This window comes from Archocentrus centrarchus, unplaced genomic scaffold (assembly GCF_007364275.1).
Source record: "Archocentrus centrarchus isolate MPI-CPG fArcCen1 unplaced genomic scaffold, fArcCen1 scaffold_41_ctg1, whole genome shotgun sequence".
In the NCBI taxonomy this organism is placed as follows: domain Eukaryota; kingdom Metazoa; phylum Chordata; class Actinopteri; order Cichliformes; family Cichlidae; genus Archocentrus; species Archocentrus centrarchus.
Genome location: NW_022060267.1, coordinates 951,646 through 971,986, shown reverse-complemented (window position 1 = coordinate 971,986; position 20,341 = coordinate 951,646). Strand labels below are relative to the sequence as shown.

Sequence of the window (20,341 nt, the reverse complement as noted above, 5' to 3'; positions counted from 1 at the left end):
CCAATCTAAGCTGATCGTGCTTGAGGCACAGGATTAAAATGTGATTTAAAGTCGACTCATCTTAATTTAATTTGAACTTTGAGTCATTTTTACAGTGAAATCAATTAAAACAGGCAAATATTTTAACATAAATATCCTTAAAGGGGACATATCATGCAAAATTCACTGTTCAGGCAGTGTTAATTTCGTTGACGAAATATTTTTGTCATACTTTCTCTCAACGACCCTTTTTTTTTCATGACGAAAATGAGACGATAACTAAATTAAAACCAACTAAAAGGATAAAAATGATGACAAAATTAACTGACTCTTTCGTCAACAAATGAAAACTAGGTGAAAATGCTTGGTGAGGACGACATCCAATCAGAACTGATTTAGAGAAGACCCGATGTATGGACACATTTGTCCTTTGACGTTGTGACAAACAAAACGATGTGTAAACCATGTGGGGCAACTATCTTGGCTAAAAACACGACACATCTTAAACAACATCTGCAAACCTGTCACCCAGATCTCCATGCAAAGGTCAGCATTTCAATGTCATGCAGGGTAAAGTGTTTTTCCCAGTTTGTGTTTAGAGAAAATCTCCACACCGCGGTGGATTAGCCTTTCCTAATCTTAGTCCTGAACACTGCCCTGTACCTTTCAGAGCGTCCTGCTGTAAAACGCTCGGATTATCTCAGTAAGGTGGTGTTAATGATCAGGTGTGTGGGAAGCAGGTGAAACACTAATGTTAATATTATTAATAATATTCCATAACTTTTAATAAATGTTTAATTTTGTGTGTGTATAATTACTAATTCAAGGGAACTGAAGAAAAAGCATTTACAATTTACACTCTTTATATTTTAGTCGACTAAATCCACTGTAGATTTAGTCGACTATGTTCTTACGATACTAAAACTAAACTAAAACTATTCAGATGACTAAATTATGACTAAAACTAAATTACATTTTAGTCAAAAGACTGACTAAATCAAAATTTGCTGTCAAAATTAACACTGTGTTCAGGCCTCTTTTGATGATTTGGTGTTCATTAAAACTTCAGCCCTTCATCGTGACACTTCCTGTAACTTAGCTTTAAAGCTTCAGGAACTATCGAAATACATGTTCACTATAAAGTGATAAATGGCCACTTGATGGCACTGTTAAAATGCGCTTAATTTTGTACTTTGCTAAATCAAACATGCATATAAACTTTAACATACACAATTAGCTACATGTTCTTTATGATTGATTAAAGCTTCAGTAGTTAATAATTGCATCATTCATTGATTAATAACTGATTGTATTAAAAGTACAGGGGGCGGGGCCTTTGTTACAGCCCCAGCCCTGCCTCATCTCCATGGAAGCCTTGGTCGGGTTCGTCAAAGGTCAGCCCGTGTTCTCCCTCTGTGCTGTCGTCCGACAGTCGTGGAAGCTCAAATGTTTTCTCTCTGGCTCTGCCCACGCCACCATCTCCCTCTGTGGCTGCTTCAGAAATAAGATTGGTTTCTCTGTGCCGAGGTCGCGTCAGGAGGTGGTGAAAGGTCATCAGCAGAGGCTGGTTGGGGGCAGGGTTAAAGCAGAAGGAGAGGAGTCAGAGTCAATTTTTGCAGGAACATTTAAACACAACAGCTGGACAACAAATGATGAAATCAAAGAAAAGCAAAGAACAAAAGATAAAAAACAAGTTAAAAATGACAAGCTGCGTGTCTTTGTGACCTGCACAGAGACTGCAGATGGAAATGAGCAGTTTAGCTCAAATCTGGCACGTTTATATTTTATACAGTAACGTCCATCATCATCAATCTAAGCTGCCCCATCACAAAGAGTCTCAGTTAAAGAAGCAGCTTTGATGACAAGTTTGACTCCACAGAAGAAAAAACATGACCCAAGGACCCGAGAGCAGCTAATCTCAGCTCGTATGGAACAGTTTTGTTTGGTGTTGTGTGATGTCACAGTGATGTCACCCTGTGCTCGCTCTCCACGCTGTTGTCTCCGGGGTCTCTCTCTCCATCCCCGTCTTGCTCACCCACTCTCTCTCCCAGTAAAACCAGTTCATTGAACCACAGGTTGGTGCTGGTGGTGCTGTTGGTGTAACTGGGAGGCTGAAGGAGCTCCACACTCTAACACACACACACACACACACACACATAAACACATGTAACATTTAAACTCATTAAAATGAACTTTATTTAAATCAAAGTGACAGCTCACCTCCTGAGAGGAGTCCACCTGCTCCACAGCCTGCAGGATATGACATCACACACGTTATGACATCACACATTGTGGTATGGTAAGAGTAAGGATGTTTCTGCATTATGAGGACATTTGCTTAGGTCGGGGTGCACACAGACAGAAAAACACGTGTGTGTGTGTGTGTGTGTGTGGGGGGGGGGTGTTACCGTGTTTTCCAGGTTCAGCCGTTCTCTCAGCATTTGAGCACCCTGTAAACACATCCAAACAGCCTCATTTAGGTGCTCTGTCAGATGGTATTAACCACGTGTGACAGAACACACTGAACTGCAGCCACAGGACTAAAGGACCAACATGTTATACAATGACTGATGCTGCAGAGGCTTATGGGTAATGTAGTCGTCTAAGTCATGTTCACATATCAGAAGATAAACATCTGAACAGAGCGCCTGCATGAGCTGCTTTGCAGGACCAGACTTCATTTTTTAAAAATCAATTAAAGATGAACAGACTCAGAGCTGCAAATAGAGACTCCGTGGATTCAGTCACATGCTGATGAAAACAGTGTTGTAACTCTGACCTCTGAACTCTGGCTTGACTCTGAGGAAACTGATGATGAAGAGGAGGAGGAGGAGGAGGAAGTTAATATCTGAGGGGGATCAGGAGGGGGGGACGGCTGCAGACACACAGGACACATCAGTGATGTTAGTAAAACCTAACAAGCAACCTGATGAACTTCACTGTCACAGCTCAGAGGGAAATACTGCATTACTGCAGAAAACTGAGAATAACATACTTTAACTACACGTTTGTGTACTCACTGCTGTTTGGTTCATTTGGTTTTGAAGGAGCTGAAGGCTGTGGAGTTCTCCTGGCAGCTAGACACACACACACACACACACACACACACACACACACACACACACACACACACACACACACACACACAGAGACACACAGACACACACACACACACAGAGTCATCTCTGTGCCTCATGTCTGACTGATGAACCGACCAATAGGACGCATTCTTACAGGAGCAGCCTGGTTCTGATCCAGCAGGCTGACGATCATCAGAAGCAGCCACATCCTGACAAACGTTCGAGGCGGTCCTGAAGGTCCAGGTTGGTCCTGGTGCTGCGGAGCGAATCCTGCGGGTTCTGACTGAGTCTCGCTGCGGTTCCTCTTTTTATCGTGTTTGGTAGGAAGTGTTATGTCATCATGTCACCCTCAGTCCCCACCCCCCCCTCCTACTGATGTTACGCCCATCAACAAAAACAACAACAACAACAGGCGGATTTACACTGACAGGGTGTGTGTGCGAGTATTTACTGCAGTGAAAGTGGTTGTTATGTGGGTGTTTTATTGCTTTCATCGTGTTTATGATTCAAACAGCAGCTCAGCATCAGAATGATGGTTTAATTTCTCCATTGATGGAGAAATTAAACCTCCTTTCTTCCGCTGCAGGCCTCTGTAACAGCTGTGACGTCTGCAACACCTGTAACACCTGTAAGAGCTGTCACAGCTGTGACATTTGTAACCTTTGTGTTTCTGGTGTCCTTCATTAGTGCAGAGCTCCGTCTTCTGATGCAGGAGTTATTACTTATGGCTTAACCTACCTGTGCTTTGATAACCGCCTTCCTGACTCAGGGAAAAGGCAAATGGATATTCAGGTCTCATAAGGTTTGGGACGTTCTTGGGATTTTGTGGTTCCTCTGCATGTGTAATTGCTTCATCCACGTAGGTTCTCAGCTCCTCATCATCGGGGGAGTCTTCAGCTTTAGTTTGAGGATCAGAGTTTTCACTGAAAGACTAAAACAGAGGATCACAAACATCACCTGTGTGCACCACGAAGAAGGATTAACATGCAGGTGAGCATAGTAATCTAAAAGGGACTCGATGGCTGAAGACGGGACTGAGAATGACAGCCTCAACACTGCATTTAATCTATTGTTAGATTCAATTGGCTTCTCTCAAAATGTAAAGGAGCCCACCCACCACTTTAATCATACTCTGGATCTTGTCCTAACATATGGCATAGAAACTGAAGACTTAACAGTATTCCCTGAAAGCCCCCTCCTGTCTGATCATTTCTTAGTAACATTTACATTTACTTTAATGGATTACACAGCAGTGGGGAATAAGTTTAATTACAGTAGAAGTCTTTCCGAAAGTGCTGTAACTAAGTTTAAGGATCTAATTCCTTCATTGTTATGCTCTTCAGTGCCATGTGCCAACACAGTGCAGAGCAGCTACCTAAACTCTGCTCCCAGTGAGGTTGATTATCTCGTCAATAGTTTTACATCCTCACTGCGTAAAACAGCTAACTGATCATCTGCAGAGGAACGGTTTATTTGAAGAGTTTCAGTCAGGTTTCAGAATTCATCACAGTACAGAAACAGCATTAGTGAAGGTTACAAATGATCTTCTTAGAGCCTCTGACAGTGGACTCATCTCTGTTCTTGTCCTGTTGGACCTCAGTGCAGCTTTTGATACTGTTGACCATAACATTTTATTACAGAGATTAGAGCTTGCTATAGGTATTAAAGGTACTGCACTGCAGTGGTTTGAATCATATTTATCTCATAGACTCCAATTTGTTCATGTAAATGGGGAGTCTTCTTCAGACAGTAAGGTTAATTATGGAGTTCCACAGGGTTCTGTGCTAGGACCAATTTTATTTACATTATACATGCTTCCCTTAGGCAGTATTATTAGAAAGCACTGCATCAATTTTCATTGTTATGCAGATGATACTCAGCTTTACCTATCAATGAAGCCAGATGACACACATCAATTAGTTAAACTGCAGGAATGTCTTAAAGATATTAAGGCCTGGATGACCTCTAATTTCCTGCTTCTAAATTCAGATAAAACTGAAATTCTTGTTCTCGGCCCCACAAATCTTAGAAACACGGTGTCTAACCAGATACTTACTCTGGATGGCATTACTTTGGCCCCCAGTAACACTGTGAGAAATCTTGGAGTCATTTTTGACCAGGATATGTCCTTCAATGCACATATTAAACAAATATGTAGGACCGCTTTTTTGCATTTGCGCAATATTTCTAAAATTAGAAACATCCTTTCTCAGAGTGATGCTGAAAAGCTCATTCATGCATTTATTACTTCTAGGCTGGATTATTGTAATTCATTATTATCAGGCTGTCCTAAAAGCTTCCTGAAAAGCCTTCAGCTGATCCAAAATGCTGCAGCTAGAGTACTGACAGGGACTAGAAAGAGAGAGCATATTTCTCCCATATTGGCTTCTCTTCATTGGCTCCCTGTTAAATCTAGAATAGAATTTAAAATTCTTCTCCTCACATACAAGGTCTTGAATAATCAGGCACCATCTTATCTCAAAGACCTCATAGTACCATATCACCCCAACAGAGCACTTCGCTCTCAGACTGCTGGCTTACTTGTGGTTCCTCGGATACTTAAGAGTAGAATGGGAGGCAGAGCTTTCAGCTTTCAGGCCCCTCTTCTGTGGAACCAGCTCCCAGCTTGGATTCAGGAGACAGACACCCTCTCTATTTTTAAGATTAGGCTTAAAACTTTCCTTTATGATAAAGCTTATAGTTAGGGCTGGATCAGGTGACCCTGAACCATCCCTTAGTTATGCTGCTATAGGCCTAGTCTGCTGGGGGGGTTCACATAATGCACTGTTTCTCATTCACCTTATTTACTTTGTTTATACTCCACTCTGCATTTAATCATTAATTGATATTAATCTCTGGCTCTCTTCCACAGTTCTCTTCCCTCAGCCCAACCGGTCGCGGCAGATGACTGCCCCTCCCTGAGCCTGGTTCTGCTGGAGGTTTCTTCCTGTTAAAAGGGAGTTTTTCCTTTCCACTGTCGCCAAGTGCTTGCTCATAGGGGGTCGTTTTGACTGTTGGGTTTTCTCTGTATTATTGTAGGGTCTTTACCCACAATACAAAGCGCCTTGAGGCGACAGTTTGTTGTGATTTGGCGCTATATAAATAAAATTGAATTGAATTGAATTGGGGGTCAGATCAGAGTCTTCAGCAGGCAGGTGTGGGCGTGTCTGCAGGAGACACCATGAGCATAAACACAGACACAGCAGGATGGTCACATCTCAGTCTGAGTACACGAGTAAAAGTACTAACAGATACTCCACAGACCTTTGGCCATGAGGTAGGTGTGTGTGTGTGTGTGTGTGTGTGTGTCGGATTGATGGAGCTGTGGTGAACCAACATAACAACACATCCAGCTGGCAGTAAACACATTTCACAACCAGCAGGATTTCCTGCCACACAACCACACAAAGCAGAAACCCACAACCCGAGTTTGAAAGAAGAGACATCGAGTGGGTTTCACTTGAACACGGTCTCAGCTCATCACCTCAACAGCTCAGGTCTGCCTCAAAGATTCCCAGTGCAAAGATTTACATCTTTACAGGCAAGGGTGGCTGTAGCTCAGTAGGTAGAGCAGGTCACCTACTGATCGGAAGGTCAGCGGTTCAATTCCTGGCTACTCCAGGCTACATGCCAATGTATCCTTAGGCAAGATACTTAACCCCAAGTTGCACTCCAACTGTCCCGTTGGAGTATGAATGTTGAATAATTAAAAGCGCTTAGTAAACATGGAAGTGCTTGTGTTTTTTTGAAGGGATGAAGGTTTTCAGATCAGTGCTTCAGGGGTTCCTTGGTTAGTGTGATGTGATGGCTCTGTGAATATGGACCCTCAGCAGTGTAGCTGACGGAGTGACGTGTGCTCGGAGGATACAAGCACACAATGTTCTCTAATGGAGGAACTGCTGCTGGGGTCTGATCTGGACTCTCCTCAGAGCTCAGAATAAAACCAGTTTAACCAGTAACTGGCCATGGTGGCTCCCAGCTGTCCCATCACTGCCTGCTTCCCTCAAAGTCGTGGCAGCACAGAGAGCTGCAGCTCCAACGGGCAGAGCTTCCTCTGTGGTCGGCCTGCAGGGTTTCACCACCAGCTTTCTAAAAACATCCCACTATGTGTGTGTGTGTGTGTGTGTGTGTGTGTGTGTGTGTGTGTGTGTGTGTGTGTGTGTGTGTGTGTGTGTGTGTGTGAGAGAGAGAGACAGAGAGAGAGTATCTGTGTATCCTTGTGTATGTGTGTGTGTGTGTGTGTGAGAGAGAGTATCTGTGTGTGTGTGTGTGTGTGTGTGTGTGTGTGTGTGTGTGTGTGTGTGTGTGTGTGTGTGTGTGTGTGTGTGTGTGTGTGTGTTTACGATCTGTTTCTTTTTTTGTTTTTCTTCTTACGATCTGTTTCTAAATCAGTGCGTTGGGTGTAAAGTGGTGTTTATCTGCCTGCCACAAACCACACACACACACACAGAGACACACACACACACTGTGGTGTGTTCTCAGCAAACTGTATGTCAGCAGCGGTGCTGGCTGATAACTGCTTTTTCCTCTCAAACTTTGTCTTGAGGATGATCTTTTTGCTCCAAATAGAAAAAAATTCACTTTTTTAACTATTTTTGGACCCAAAACATAAATTCAAATATTAATTTTTGAAACTTCTGAAACACATTTGTTTCTTTGTGTTGTCTCGTTAGAATAATCCCAGGAGTGTCTTTCCTAACCAGGTGTACAGGGTCTGAGCACGCTCAGTCAGAGAGCATGTCGTTAGCCTAATAGCATAATTGCCTAAGTCATATTTTGGCATATTTTGAGATACCTACCTAATTCTACTCTGCTAACAGTGTAGATTCATTTAGATATATATCTCAATTTTGGCCAAAATATGACTTAGGCAATCATGCTATTAGGCTAACAATATGATAACCATATCTAAGGCTGCTGCTTATTTCTAACCTGCTTTAGTTCCCATGGAGATCCAGCCAGGTACAGGGTCAGGTGACTCTGAACTGCAGGTCTGAGTGTGGCTCCTGTGTAACGAGCTTCTTGTTTGCTGTGGATGTGATGTTTCCATCCAGTCCTCCACATTTAGCCGTGGCAGTAAGATCATACCTTTTTGTTCGCCAGTCTGACCTTTGTCATTTACAGAGGCTGTTGCTGACCTTTGACCTGCAGCTGTATGTCTCTCAGTCTGCGTTCTTGTCGTCCCTCAGTGATGGAGCAGGCGTAGCTGCTGGAGTCGGTGGGTGCACTGAGCTCACTTTACTTAAGCCACATCACACACAGGGTACAGATTAATCTGGTTCAGAATTGTCGGAGCTGCCTAATACAGTCAGTCGGTGCAGCTTCACACAAGTCTGACTCCACTCTCTGTCTCAGTCCACTTTTTATACTCAGGGTTCAACAACCCTGTTACACAGTTATTGAAATATGCAAGCATGTAGCAGCTTATCAGTTCCTTCTTCTGTGCCCTTCACTGTCGCCTGTTAACGGCCTCATCTGGATCCTGTAGACACAAAACATCAAACCACTCATGTGTAAAGTGTAGATGGAGGGTCAACCTGAGGTCATGTGACTCATGCTGACTATAGTTAAGATCATCAGTTTGTTTAATTTCTTGCATTAATGCTGCTGTCTGTGCACTTTGTGTGTCGCTGTATGTGTGTGTGTGTCCCACCAGCATGATGTCGGATCAAACACACTGACTGTAATATTGGTCACATAATGATGGCACAGCGAGGCTGTGTGATGATGGTTACACTGCAGTGAGTGCAGATCAGTCTGCTTCAAACACACTCAGTTTGTTACCATTGATGAGGAGCAGGAACACCAACCACATCCATCTGAATGGCATAAAAAGTGTTTCCATTACTTTAATACAGAGTTTATCAAACTCCACGTTCATTTACTTTGATTTATAGAGTTCTTCTTCCTTTGAATCTACAGCCTCATGTTTCATGCTGCTCTCTGTAAAGGGGTTCATTACCTTTACCTGCTTACATTGTTTAATGAAGGATTGATATTTTAAGAAGCTATATGAAAGTTTGTTTGAGTATTCTTTGAGTTATTTTGTGTTAAAGTGACAGTTAAAGGCACAGAAATGGAGGGGACTGGCCACCATACCTGTGAAAACCCTGGAACTGTTCATAACTTATCTGTTTCTAGTGATGTGTCGAGGCTTCGAAGCGTGTGTCGAGTAATTGAGGGAGATGTTTGTGTAGTGCATATCGAGGCTTGTGTTGGTGACGTGCGATTTGAACTATAAGGGGCAGCGAAATGCAATGCACCCCCCCCCCCCCCCCCCCCCCCCACACACACACACAGTTTGTGGTATTGGGGACTGTTGTGTGTTTGTCTGCAGTCTATTTGAGCTGTTTCTTTATTGGAGGAGATTTTCACTGTCTGGGAACATTTTGAGCTGATCTCTCCTGATAATGTGTGCACATAATAATAAATTATTACCCAGCTTCATCTGTATTTTCTGAAGCAAAATCATTTCAAACAAAAGAAAACGCCTGGAGCTCAGCTCTGTGGCAAAGCTGTTATTTCTAATAAAAACCAATAAGTAAAATGTCACTAGTGACATGAGCACAGTTACAAACCAAGTAACACGATTACAGTCACATTACTATCATTCTCCCCAGTTTATTTCCACTTTCCCTCTTGACCCCATCACTGTATCATAAATACAGACACCATATTAGTTAGCTCAGGATTTATTTTTTACCATAAAAAAAAAATCATTCAGTTATTCTGTTCAAAGCTTCATGCACCAGAGCCACTTTCTGATTATAATCAGTCTGTTTTACATTAACTGTCCACTTGATGGCGCAGTAGAGCAAAGGAAGCACTGTGAAGTTTTCACTCCTGGGTTCACTGATTGGGCGGAAAGCTTCAATGCTTCATGAAGCTTCATCTCCCCATCACTGGATCTGTTTCATAAACTTTGATTCTGAGTTATAAATATTAATGTTAGCAGTACTCACCTTCTCCTGGTTGTCTCCTCAGCAGGATGTGGAGCATAGAGTGAAAGGAGCTCAATCACCTGCTTATGAGCCCCTGGAGCAAACCAAAGTTCCAGGTTAGGGGAGGTCATTGACTTAGTTATAGGCATTTGTATATATGTAAATACCCCTTCTTTTTGCTATATTTTGTTTGGTGTTGGTGAATGTGATTATTTGGTTTTCATTTGTTTGCTACACCCAAACTTGGACTGATCCGGATGCTCACCTGTGGCAGGGAGAGTATAAAAGGAAGCTATTTTCTAGTGATGCCCAAATGAAGCAATAAAGCAGTATTGAGCAACTTTGACAGTTGTATTGAACGTGGGTTCATTCAGTCAAAGGTTCATCTTAGTGACATCTAGTGGTGAAATAGTAGACGACAAACTCTGTCAATATATGTTCAGCTGATTGAGTAGACATATGCTGACTAGTATCTGGGATTGAGAGAGGGTGTGCTTTAGGAAACAAAATAGGTGCAGGGAAGGTGGGTTGTGCTTGTATAACTCAGACAGTCATGAAATTTGGGGATAGGAATTCAGAGGTTTTTGTTTAGGAATAAGAGTTTCTCCACTGATTTTGGCGAATTCTTTTTTCGCTGACAACTTCTCCGGCTTTAGAAATGTCATGTATTAGGCACACACGTTATGACCAAATATCATGATATCAGGTTCTATTACAAATAAAGATGGATGAATGTGTGTGTTGTGTTATTGAGCAGAGTGCTGGGAAAACATGGCATTAAATGGCTGTGCTTGTGTAACTACTGCTTTTGTGTTAATCTTGATACGACAGCGTCCGTCATTATGTTGAAAGGACGAGCCAGCAAAGGTTGTCTTTAATTCATAACTCAGCAGTAACTGTTGGTCATAACAAGCTGAAACTGTGTTAGTATGAACCTGCTGACTGTCTCGCTCTCGCTCCTTCACTCGTAACCAGCAAATCACCTGAACCAGTCAGCTGATTCATTCCGAGAACAAAGCAGTTGCTGCTTCAGATGTCATATGTCACGTCCTGAAACAAGCTTCGAAGCAGTGGTTCTCTGGAGTTGGAAGCCCAGGGTTCAAAGCACGTATCGAAGCTTCAGTTTCACACTCTCATCACTACCAGCAGCCAAGCGGACCCTCCAGTAACCTTTAGTTTAATGCAGCTGACCTCAGTGAAGTCGGTATCTCGCCTGTCCGCTCTGCAGACAGAATAATTTAATGAAAGACGTATTTTGCTGTACAAAGGCTGCACTGTCTTTATAATATAATGTTAAATGATTATCACTGCTGCGCTCACTGTGTGCTCTCTAACAGCTGCTGGCTGTAATGGACTGAGCAAAGCTGAACTCCTGAAAGTCAGAGCAACAGACTGCAGTGTGATACTGAATAAATACTGTGGGAGTTGATATTAGCTGACTGAGCATCACTGATGTAATAAAATGATGCCTCAGCATATTTTATTACAATAAAACAAACTTTATTTTAATAAATAAACGGTGAAATTTAGTCTCTTTGACTTAAAATCGGTGAGTCTATCAGTTTTAGTTAATGTTTGGCTGTTTCACATGAATATGAGTATTTCACAAGTTCACATTAGGAAATAAGAGAACACCATCACAAATTTTGGAAATAATGTGCATGAGTAGTAGCCTGGGACAGGGCAGCTCCAACACAGGTGGAGACACAGGTGGAGACATGGGTAATAAGCTCCACCTGACAGTAAAGACAGGGAGAGAGAACAAGCCTGCACACACCCAAACACCTTTGATATGGGCTCTTTCAAACTCTACACAGATAACTGCTGTCTCCCAGTGAAGCCCAATAATCCTGCTTTTCTGGAACAAACAGAGAATAACTCAAAACTCAGATGAGACTCAGTGATGATTGCTCCAAACATCCTGAGGTGACCGTTGATGATTTGGGGAATTGTCCCCGAGGTGAATTCATCTCTTTCCAACCGGGGACCTTCTCCGCAGCAGGTGGATGACCAGAGTGATTTATGGAATCAATGCAGGGCCATGAAAAAGTGTTTCCCACCTTCCTGATTTCTAAGGTTTCTGTATATTTGTCACTGTTCAAACCATGAAACCTACCTGGCTCAGGAAGTCTCTATCATGTTTCACCTGCATACCAGAAGGAAGGGGGGGGGGCTCTAAAGAACATAGAAACTCCATAATCAAAAAACACAGATCAACACAGCTCTAGGGGGCGGTGCGGTATAATGCAGGGGTGTCTAAACTTGCGGCCCGCGAGCCACATCCGACCACGCCCACTTCCGGTCAGCGAATTGATGTCAAAAATAACATACAATTTGGCCCTTTAAGTTACTTTTTTGACATTTCGCCTTCCCCTCCAATGAAGAGGGTTAAGCGAAATGTCAAAAAAGTAACAGGGAGCCAATGAAGAGAAGTCAATATGGGAGAAATCTTCTCTCTCTTTCTAGTCCCTGTCAGTACTCTAGCTGCATCATTTTGGATCAGCTGAAGGCTTTTCATGGAGCTTTTAGGACAGCCTGATAATAATGAATTACAATAGTCCAGCCTAGAAGTAATAAATGCATGAATTAGCTTTTCAGCAAACAGGATGTTTCTAATTTTAGAAATATTGTGCAAATGCAAAAAAGCGGTCCTACATATTTGTTTAATATGTGCATTGAAGGACATATCCTGGTCAAAAATGACTCCAAGATTTCTCACAGTGTTACTGGAGGCCAAAGTAATGCCATCCAGAGTAAGTATCTGGTTAGACACCATGTTTCTAAGATTTGTGGGGCCGAGTACAAGAATTTCAGTTTGATCTGAATTTAGAAGCAGGAAATTAGAGGTCATCCAGGCCTTAATGTCTTTAAGACATTCCTGCAGTTTAACTAATTGATGTGCGTCATCTGGCTTCATTGATAGGTAAAGTGAGTATCATCTGCATAACAATGAAAATTGATGCAACGCTTTCTAATAATACTGCCTAAGGGAAGCATGTATAATGTAAATGGAATTAGTCCTAGCACAGAACCCTGTGGAACTCCATAATTAACCTTAGTGTGTGATCATATAAACAAGGTGTCAGGTTTTGGGCTGTGGCTAGCGTGGCAGAGGACCCCAATGCAGGACTCGTAAGGCAAGGAGCTTAATAATCCAAACTTTAATAGCACAACATAGCAAGAAACTGGAGCATAGACGTAAACGTAACATGAAGCACACAGCAGGAATAACCAATGATTAACTGACGACCCGACAAGGAACTAAACAACACTGAACTTTAAATACACTGAGACATAATGAGGGAAAAGGGAAACAGGTGACAACACAGGTGAATGAAATACACTAACAAGACAAGGGGAAGTAAGCCCAAACACAAAGCACAATGAACACAAGATCGTCAAAATAAAACAGGAAGTGACCTAACCAAATACATGCAGACCTAACACAGGGAGACCGACATACAGAGGGAATCAGAACATGACCAACCAAACACAAGACATGAGACAAGGGAGAGACACTAAGAGAAACAGGGAGAACTAAACCAAAGGGAACCTAAACACAGAAGGGTCAAGACTAAAATACACAGGAGCACATGGAAAACCAGAACATGAAAAACCAAACAGAAAACAAAGAAACTAAAATTCCAGAAATCCTGAACAATCAGAAAACAGAACTTCACAAAAACTCAACACTGGGCCACCGGCCCAGGATCATGACACAAGGTCAAATATCCAGCCAGAATTATGTCAGATGCTTTTAATGCATACCAAAAGTATCTGGTCGAGTTGTAACTTGCTAATGGACGTTTACCTACTTATTATTGGTGTGTGTGTATGTATATATATGACCCTGTGTGGATTAGAGAAAATTAAATAATTAAGTAATTAAATATATATTCTGTACAACAATTCCACCCTTGAAAAAGAACAGTGCAACTAAATCATTAAAAGACCAAAATTACCATGACATTAATGGCCATGATGATGGATGGAAACTTCTGACCACAACTGTACAGGCAGAACCCCTCTCCTTTGCTCTTATTGGAGCCCCTGGCCCTGTCATGATAGTGTACCTTGTGGTCTGCTAGCTCAGTTGGTGTATCTGGAATGAGTGAATGAATGCAGCTGTCCTTGTAAATCTTCTTCACTGCAACCTGCCGCCTCAAAGTTTTAAATCTTATTTAAGAGAAATCTTGTGCTGGAGACAAAAGTGCTAGAAAGAGGCGAACTGTGTGATTGCCTCTTCAGCATCATCAGTGTGCTGGCAATGCAGTCTTGCTTTTACTTCCTGTTCCTGTGCCATCTCTGTCTTGTCCCTGTGGACACAGTATTCCATAGATGCTGGACCAGGATGCTGGTTAAAGAGAAACCCAGCTGTAACAGTCCACTCACTGCTTAGTCCTATTTTAAAGAGATTGTGCTGGCTGCAGGTGTTTGTTCTGCAGGATGTTGTCAGGACAAGTGACCACAAACAAAGCCAATGGAAGCACTGAAACAGAAAGCACTGAACTGCTGTGTCTATGGATTGTGTGTTGCCATCTTTCATTGTTAAAGTAACTTTTTCATAAACTTTCAGTGTGTTTTGATATGAACAACATTTAGAATGTGCTTCTTTGTTCATTCTTTGTTTGATTATTGATCCAGTCAGACTTGCATCTAAACAAAATGTCAGGAAGGAATCTGATGGACAGTCACCAAACAGATCAAACTGACTGATCAGCCATCAGAGGAGTTGGAGCAATGGAGCTGCTTCTGTTCCTGATGATCCTTGTTTGATGCTGGACCTGAGCTCTCCCTGCAGAGGAGACACAAGACAGTCAGAATCAATCAATCAAACAATCAATCAATCAATCAATCAATCAATCAATCAATCAATCAATCAATCAATCAATCAATCAATCAAACCTTTGACTCTGAGTAGCACGGTTTTCTCCCTCCATATGTTACTCTCCTTCCTGTTAGCCTTACATCTGTATCTCCCGCTGTCTCTCTCTGTGGGCTGTTTCAGGGTCAGACTGAGGTCTCCTGTTCTCAGAGGGTCTTCAGTCATCTTGGTTCTGCCTGTGAAATCTTGGTTCTGTTCTCCAAGCTGGTCAGAGCCGTTCTGATACACATGGACATTCATTAATGTTTTGGGTTCAATGCGTCTCCATTCCACTTTAGTGTCATCAGGTAGGTCACCTGTGGTTCTGAAGGGCAGCTGGACAGACTCCACCCCCTCCTCCACCTCCACCTGACAGTCTGAGAGGACAACAAACACAACATGAGCTGTACAGACAGCAGCAGGTTTGTAAAGAAAGCTGAAGGACAGAAGCAGATGATCTCTTTTACTCTGTTTATACCCCACTCTGCATTTAATCAGATCACTCTGCATCTCTGTCTCTTCCACAGCATGTCTTTTGTCCTGTCTCTCTCCCCTCAGCACCCTCACAGCAGATGACCCCCCCCTCCCTGAGCCTGGTTCTGCTGCAGGTTTCTTCCTGTTAAAAGGGAGTTTTTCCTTCCCACTGTCAAAAAGTGCTGCTCATAAGTGGTCGTTTTGACTGTTTTCTCTGTATTATTGTAGGGTCTTTACCATACAATATAAAGCGCCTTGAGGTGACTGTTGTGATTTGGCGCTAAATAAATAAAATTGAACTGGATCAGAGGAGAAGGTAACAGGAGACAGAGATCAAAGTCGAAGCAGCTTTCAGGCTGTGATTTTTTTAAATTCTTTTTCTGTCCATGTGCTGCCTCACAGTAATTTCTCCTCCAAAATGCTGCTCTTGATGATATTTTGTTTGCTGTCCACTTCAGAGCTCAGGGCCATATGTTTACATCTTTGGTTTGAATTAGATTATGTAAGAAGTGCAATTCACATATGTTCCATGAAACACAAAATGACCTGTGTCTATAGCACTGACCTCTGACTTTCAGCTTCACTTGTTTCTTCATCAGGACATTTCCCTCCCTGTCGTAGACGATGCAGGTGCAGATGTCTCTGTTCCACTGTATGGGGTATTTCACGGTCAGACTGAGGTCTCCAGTTTTCAGCAGGTCTTCATTCATCTCTGTTCGTTGCTTGAAAAGCCAGTCCTGTTCGTCAGGCTGGTCAGAGCCATACTGATACACATGGATCTTCCTGTTGTCTCTGTCCCTCCACTCCACTTTAGTGTCTTCACGTAGGTGAAGTGTGGTTTTACAAGGCAGCTGGACAGACCCCACCCCTGACTCCACTTCCACCTGGGAGACTGAGAAGATTATAAAACACAATATGAGCTGTATAGACAGAGGCAGCAGCACTGAGCGCATTTGCTCTGACTCGATGACGTATAATATTTGGAGTGAAAACAATGGGCCAGACACCCCATAGTCCCACAGGACCTCCCACAGGATACCCCGAGGGATACGGTTGAATGCCTTCTTTAAGTCCACAAAGCACACGTAGACCGGTTGGGCAAACTCCCACGCACACTCAAATGTCCTTGAGAGGCTAAAGAGCTGGTCCAGCGTTCCATGACCAGGACGAAAACCGTGTTGTTCCCCTTGGATCCAAGGTTCGACTAACAGGTGGACCCTCCTTTCCAGCACCATGGCATAGACCTTACCGGGGAGGCTGAGGAGTGAGGAGCACACCCTCCTGTCTCCCTTCTTAAAGATGGGGACCACCACCCTGGTCTGCCAATCCAGTGGCTCTGCCCCAGATCTCCACGCAATGTTGCAGAGGTGTATCAACCAAGACAGCCCTACAACATTCAGGGCCTTCAGGAACTCAGGGTGATTCTCATCCACCCCAGGGGCCCTGCCACCACGGAGGTGTTTAACCACCTCAGGGACCTCACCCCCAGTGATTGGCGAATCATCCCCCTCGTCCCCAGACTCTGCTTCCACTACAGAAGGCGTGTCAATGGGATTCAGGAAGTCCTCGAAGTATTCCTTCCACTGGTCGACTATAGCCTCAGTTGAAGTCAGCAGCACCCCACCCGCACTATAAACCGTGTGAGTGGAGCACTGCTTTCCCCTCCTGAGTCACCTGACAGTTTGCCAGAATCACTTCGATGCCGTCCGAAAGTCTTTTTCCATAGCCTCTGTAATAAAATGTTATGGTCAACAGTATCAAAAGCTGCACTGAGGTCCAACAGGACAAGAACAGAGATGAGTCCACTGTCAGAGGCTGTAAGAAGATCATTGGTAACCTTCACTAATGCTGTTTCTGTACTGTGATGAATTCTGAAACCTGACTGAAACTCTTCAAATAAATCGTTCCTCTGCAGATGATCAGTTAGCTGTTTTACAACTACTCTTTCAAGGATCTTTGAGAGAAAAGGAAGGTTGGAGATTGGCCTATAATTAGCTAAGACAGCTGGGTCAGTGATGGCTTTTTAAGTAGAGGTTTAATTACAGCCACCTTAAATGTTTATGGATAATAAGTATGATCAATTAATCTTTATTAATGGGATATCTACCACAGACTTTTAAAATGGCTGTAGTTAAATCGTAGTCCTAATTTGAGCCAGCTGCTTTAGCTAATTATACACAATATCCTGTTAGAGGAAGGATACAGTGCTCTGGGACAAGTTGAATGCATGATATGTAAGGGTAAATCCTCTGGTCTTATATGCAAAAAGAATTATTGCTCTATCATGTGTGGTTGCAAATCTACTGCATTTAAAAGCAGTTAGCAGGTCAAAAGGGGTCCAGTCAGGATTTAGAGTTCATTACGCAAAGAAACAGCATTAGTGAAGGTTACTGATGACCTTCTTATGGCCTTTGACAGTGGACTCATCTTTGTTCCATTGGACCTCAGTGCTGCATTCAGTACTGTGGATCACAACATTTTACTAGAGACCCAAAGCTACTCTTGATATTAAAGGAAATGAGCTATTTATATGATGAGTTACAGTTTGTGCTGCCACAGTTTGGAACTCTGAACTCTTTTAGCTTCTGGAAGAAGTTTGTGTGAGCGACAGTGAAGCAGCCCCCAGAGGACACCTGCCAACCATCGGCATTATGGGTAGTGTAGAAGGAGAAACTCACCTGATATCAAATAGTGCCGAAAATGAAATAAGAGACCCAAAAGCACCACATGAAGAACTGGGAGAGTCATCAGAACCAGGACAGCTGTGACCCAGGATGGAAATGGTTCTGATAAAACAATTTAAAAAAATGTGATCTCTGAACCCTGACCTTAATTTTTAGCACTGACTTCTGAGAGTAGCTACACCACTGACCTTTGATCTGCAGCACTACTTTCTGTCTCAGGATGTCCTTGCCCCTGTAGATGGTGCAGATGTATCCTCCTGTGTCTCTCTGTGTGGGCTGTTCCAGGGTCAGACTGAGGTCTCCGGTTCTCAGCAGGTCTTCATTCATCTTCGTTCGGTCTCTATAAAGACCGTCCTGTCTGTTAAGGTGATCACCTCTGTGAGGGTACTCATGGACTATCATGAGTTCTTGGTCAGAGCGAGTCCACTCCACTCTGGTGTCCTCAGGCAGGTCAGGATTTGTTTTGCAGGGCAGGATGACAGACGCTGAACCTTCCTTCACCTTCACCTCCACCTGCTGGTCTGAGAGAACAATAAACCACAATATCAGCTACACGAGCAGTCATACTGATGGTAATCATAGCGGTTACCTACTCTGAGATTTCAGTATCTGTGTTTGTGACATCCATGTTTGAAAATCCTTAAACCTAAAAGCCCAGTCAGAGAAGATATCACGAAAATAACCATATCTAAGGTAAAATGGCAAAGCACAACAGACTCTGCATATAACTGCAAATCTTGTGAATTCACAGTAGAACATATGAATTTGACTAGTCAGTCAGCTGCACATCTGAACTACATGGTTTGTATTATGTTGAATGTACTGTGACTGCTGTTGTGTTTTGGTGCTGTATCAATAAAACTGAGTTTAATCCTTTTACTCCAAATGCATCGGCCGTGGCACAACATACTTCAAAAGTGCCGCCGTTCACGGACTTCCGGCAACAAATACCGTAATACCCCTACATGGCTGTGACGTGCAATTTCTGGGCTTTCAGGAACCGTTTGCATTTCTTCGATAGGACAAACGGTTGCAGAGTTATGGTAAAAAGCCAGCTGATCAACACGCCTTTGATCAGCCGACTCTGCACTGATATGCCACGTCTCAATCAGCTGTTCGCCTGGCATTAAAGGGCTACTTTTGAAGGGAGCTTATTTTTAAATGACTCGTTATGATGGTCACAGGCTTCATGTTCAGTCTCTGACTGCTTCTGCTGTTGCTTCATGCGAGCCCCATGTGACAGTGATATATGCTTAACTTGCCCCAAATGAACACTGCCAAATCTTTTCAGGATGACAGAATCTTTGCTAGCAGACAATGTAGAGGGACTTACTCTGACAGGGGCGGATGTCACAGTATTATAATATTATAGATATTTTAGGCACATTTATGCAACTCTACAATATCTTATAAGCAAATTATTAATGATAATCCTCAGCAGGTGTGACCAAAACCTAACTCTGTTCTTTCTTGCTGGCTTTCCGTGGTAGAATACAAATCTATTAAATTCAATTTATTTCCAAGTCATGTTGCACTTCAGTTTGCTCAATATTAAACTTTGGAGTTTTATTCATTTTATTTCATTTGCAGCTTAAAAGAAAACAAAAAAAAAAAAACAAAAAAAAAAACTATAACTCTTTTTTTTTAGTTTTCCTCAGAAGAAATCCAGAGCCAGAGGCTGAGATGGAGGAACAAACAATGATGCATTCACCTGGACTGATGAAGTTCCTGTATGTTCATACATGAACAACTCTGAAAATCCCAGGAAAAGTTTATTTTCTCCAAAGCTCAGCTGGAACCTGCTGGATTGAACATGCAGACTGAGGCTACATTCAGGACTCGCTGGTGCCTCTAGAGAGGTACCAAAAAACACATATGTGCACACTTGTTCACACACAGAGCATCTCACTTCATGTTTTCTCTTCCTCTAGTCTCTTCCCACATCCCAGCACATTAAATGCTGCTCTGTCAGATGCTGCTGCTGTGTCAGACCTGTACAAGCTGTTCTTTGGTGTCAGAGCTCTGGCATACTGATGTAATACAGAGGCATAAAAGTCTCTGAGAGCAAATGTTTCTTGAATCTAGAAAATTCTATTCTTTCTGCATCTGAAATTTTGACCACCTGTCAGTGCAGGGTTCTAGACAGAGGTTGAACGCCTGAAGCCATTCAGGAGGGGTTTAAAGTAGAGCTCCTCCACATCGAAAAGAGCCAGTCGAGGTGGTTTGCACATCTGACTAGGATACCTCCTGGATGCCTCTTGAGGTGAGGTGTTCCTACTGGGAGGAGACCCTGACCAAGGACATGCTGGAGAGATTATG

At 42.8% G+C, this 20,341-nt stretch overlaps 2 protein-coding genes across 3 annotated transcripts in view; both read right to left on the bottom strand.

Annotated features, from left to right (window-relative positions):
- Nucleotides 1-20,341, bottom strand: part of LOC115776948 (NLR family CARD domain-containing protein 3-like) — a 507,515-nt gene that overhangs the window by 279,694 nt on the left and 207,480 nt on the right. The window lies entirely within an intron of this gene.
- Nucleotides 899-3,324, bottom strand: LOC115776970 (uncharacterized). 2 transcript variants are annotated; one of them, XM_030724787.1, is made up of 7 exons: nucleotides 3,214-3,324; nucleotides 3,000-3,056; nucleotides 2,759-2,854; nucleotides 2,388-2,429; nucleotides 2,200-2,229; nucleotides 1,953-2,108; nucleotides 899-1,543 (listed from the first exon to the last, which is right to left on the bottom strand). In XM_030724787.1, exons 1-7 carry the CDS (start codon nucleotides 3,265-3,267, stop codon nucleotides 1,319-1,321), a joined length of 660 nt encoding a protein of 219 aa, XP_030580647.1. In that variant the 5' UTR covers nucleotides 3,268-3,324; the 3' UTR covers nucleotides 899-1,318. The 2 variants fall into 2 exon arrangements, with proteins under 2 accessions (XP_030580647.1, XP_030580648.1); XM_030724788.1 differs by lacking the exon at nucleotides 2,759-2,854.

What these genes read in the sequence shown, in the direction of transcription:
- LOC115776970 (XM_030724787.1), bottom strand. Translation starts at nt 3,267, where the DNA reads ATGTGGCTGCTTCTGATGATCGTCAGCCTGCTGGATCAGAACCAGGCT. An exon ending in ATCAGAACCAGGCTGCTCCT is followed by an intron (nt 3,057 to 3,213) that starts GTAAGAATGCGT and finishes GTGTGTGTCTAG; the next exon opens with CTGCCAGGAGAACTCCACAG. An exon ending in AGTCAAGCCAGAGTTCAGAG is followed by an intron (nt 2,430 to 2,758) that starts GTCAGAGTTACA and finishes ATGTGTTTACAG; the next exon opens with GGTGCTCAAATGCTGAGAGA.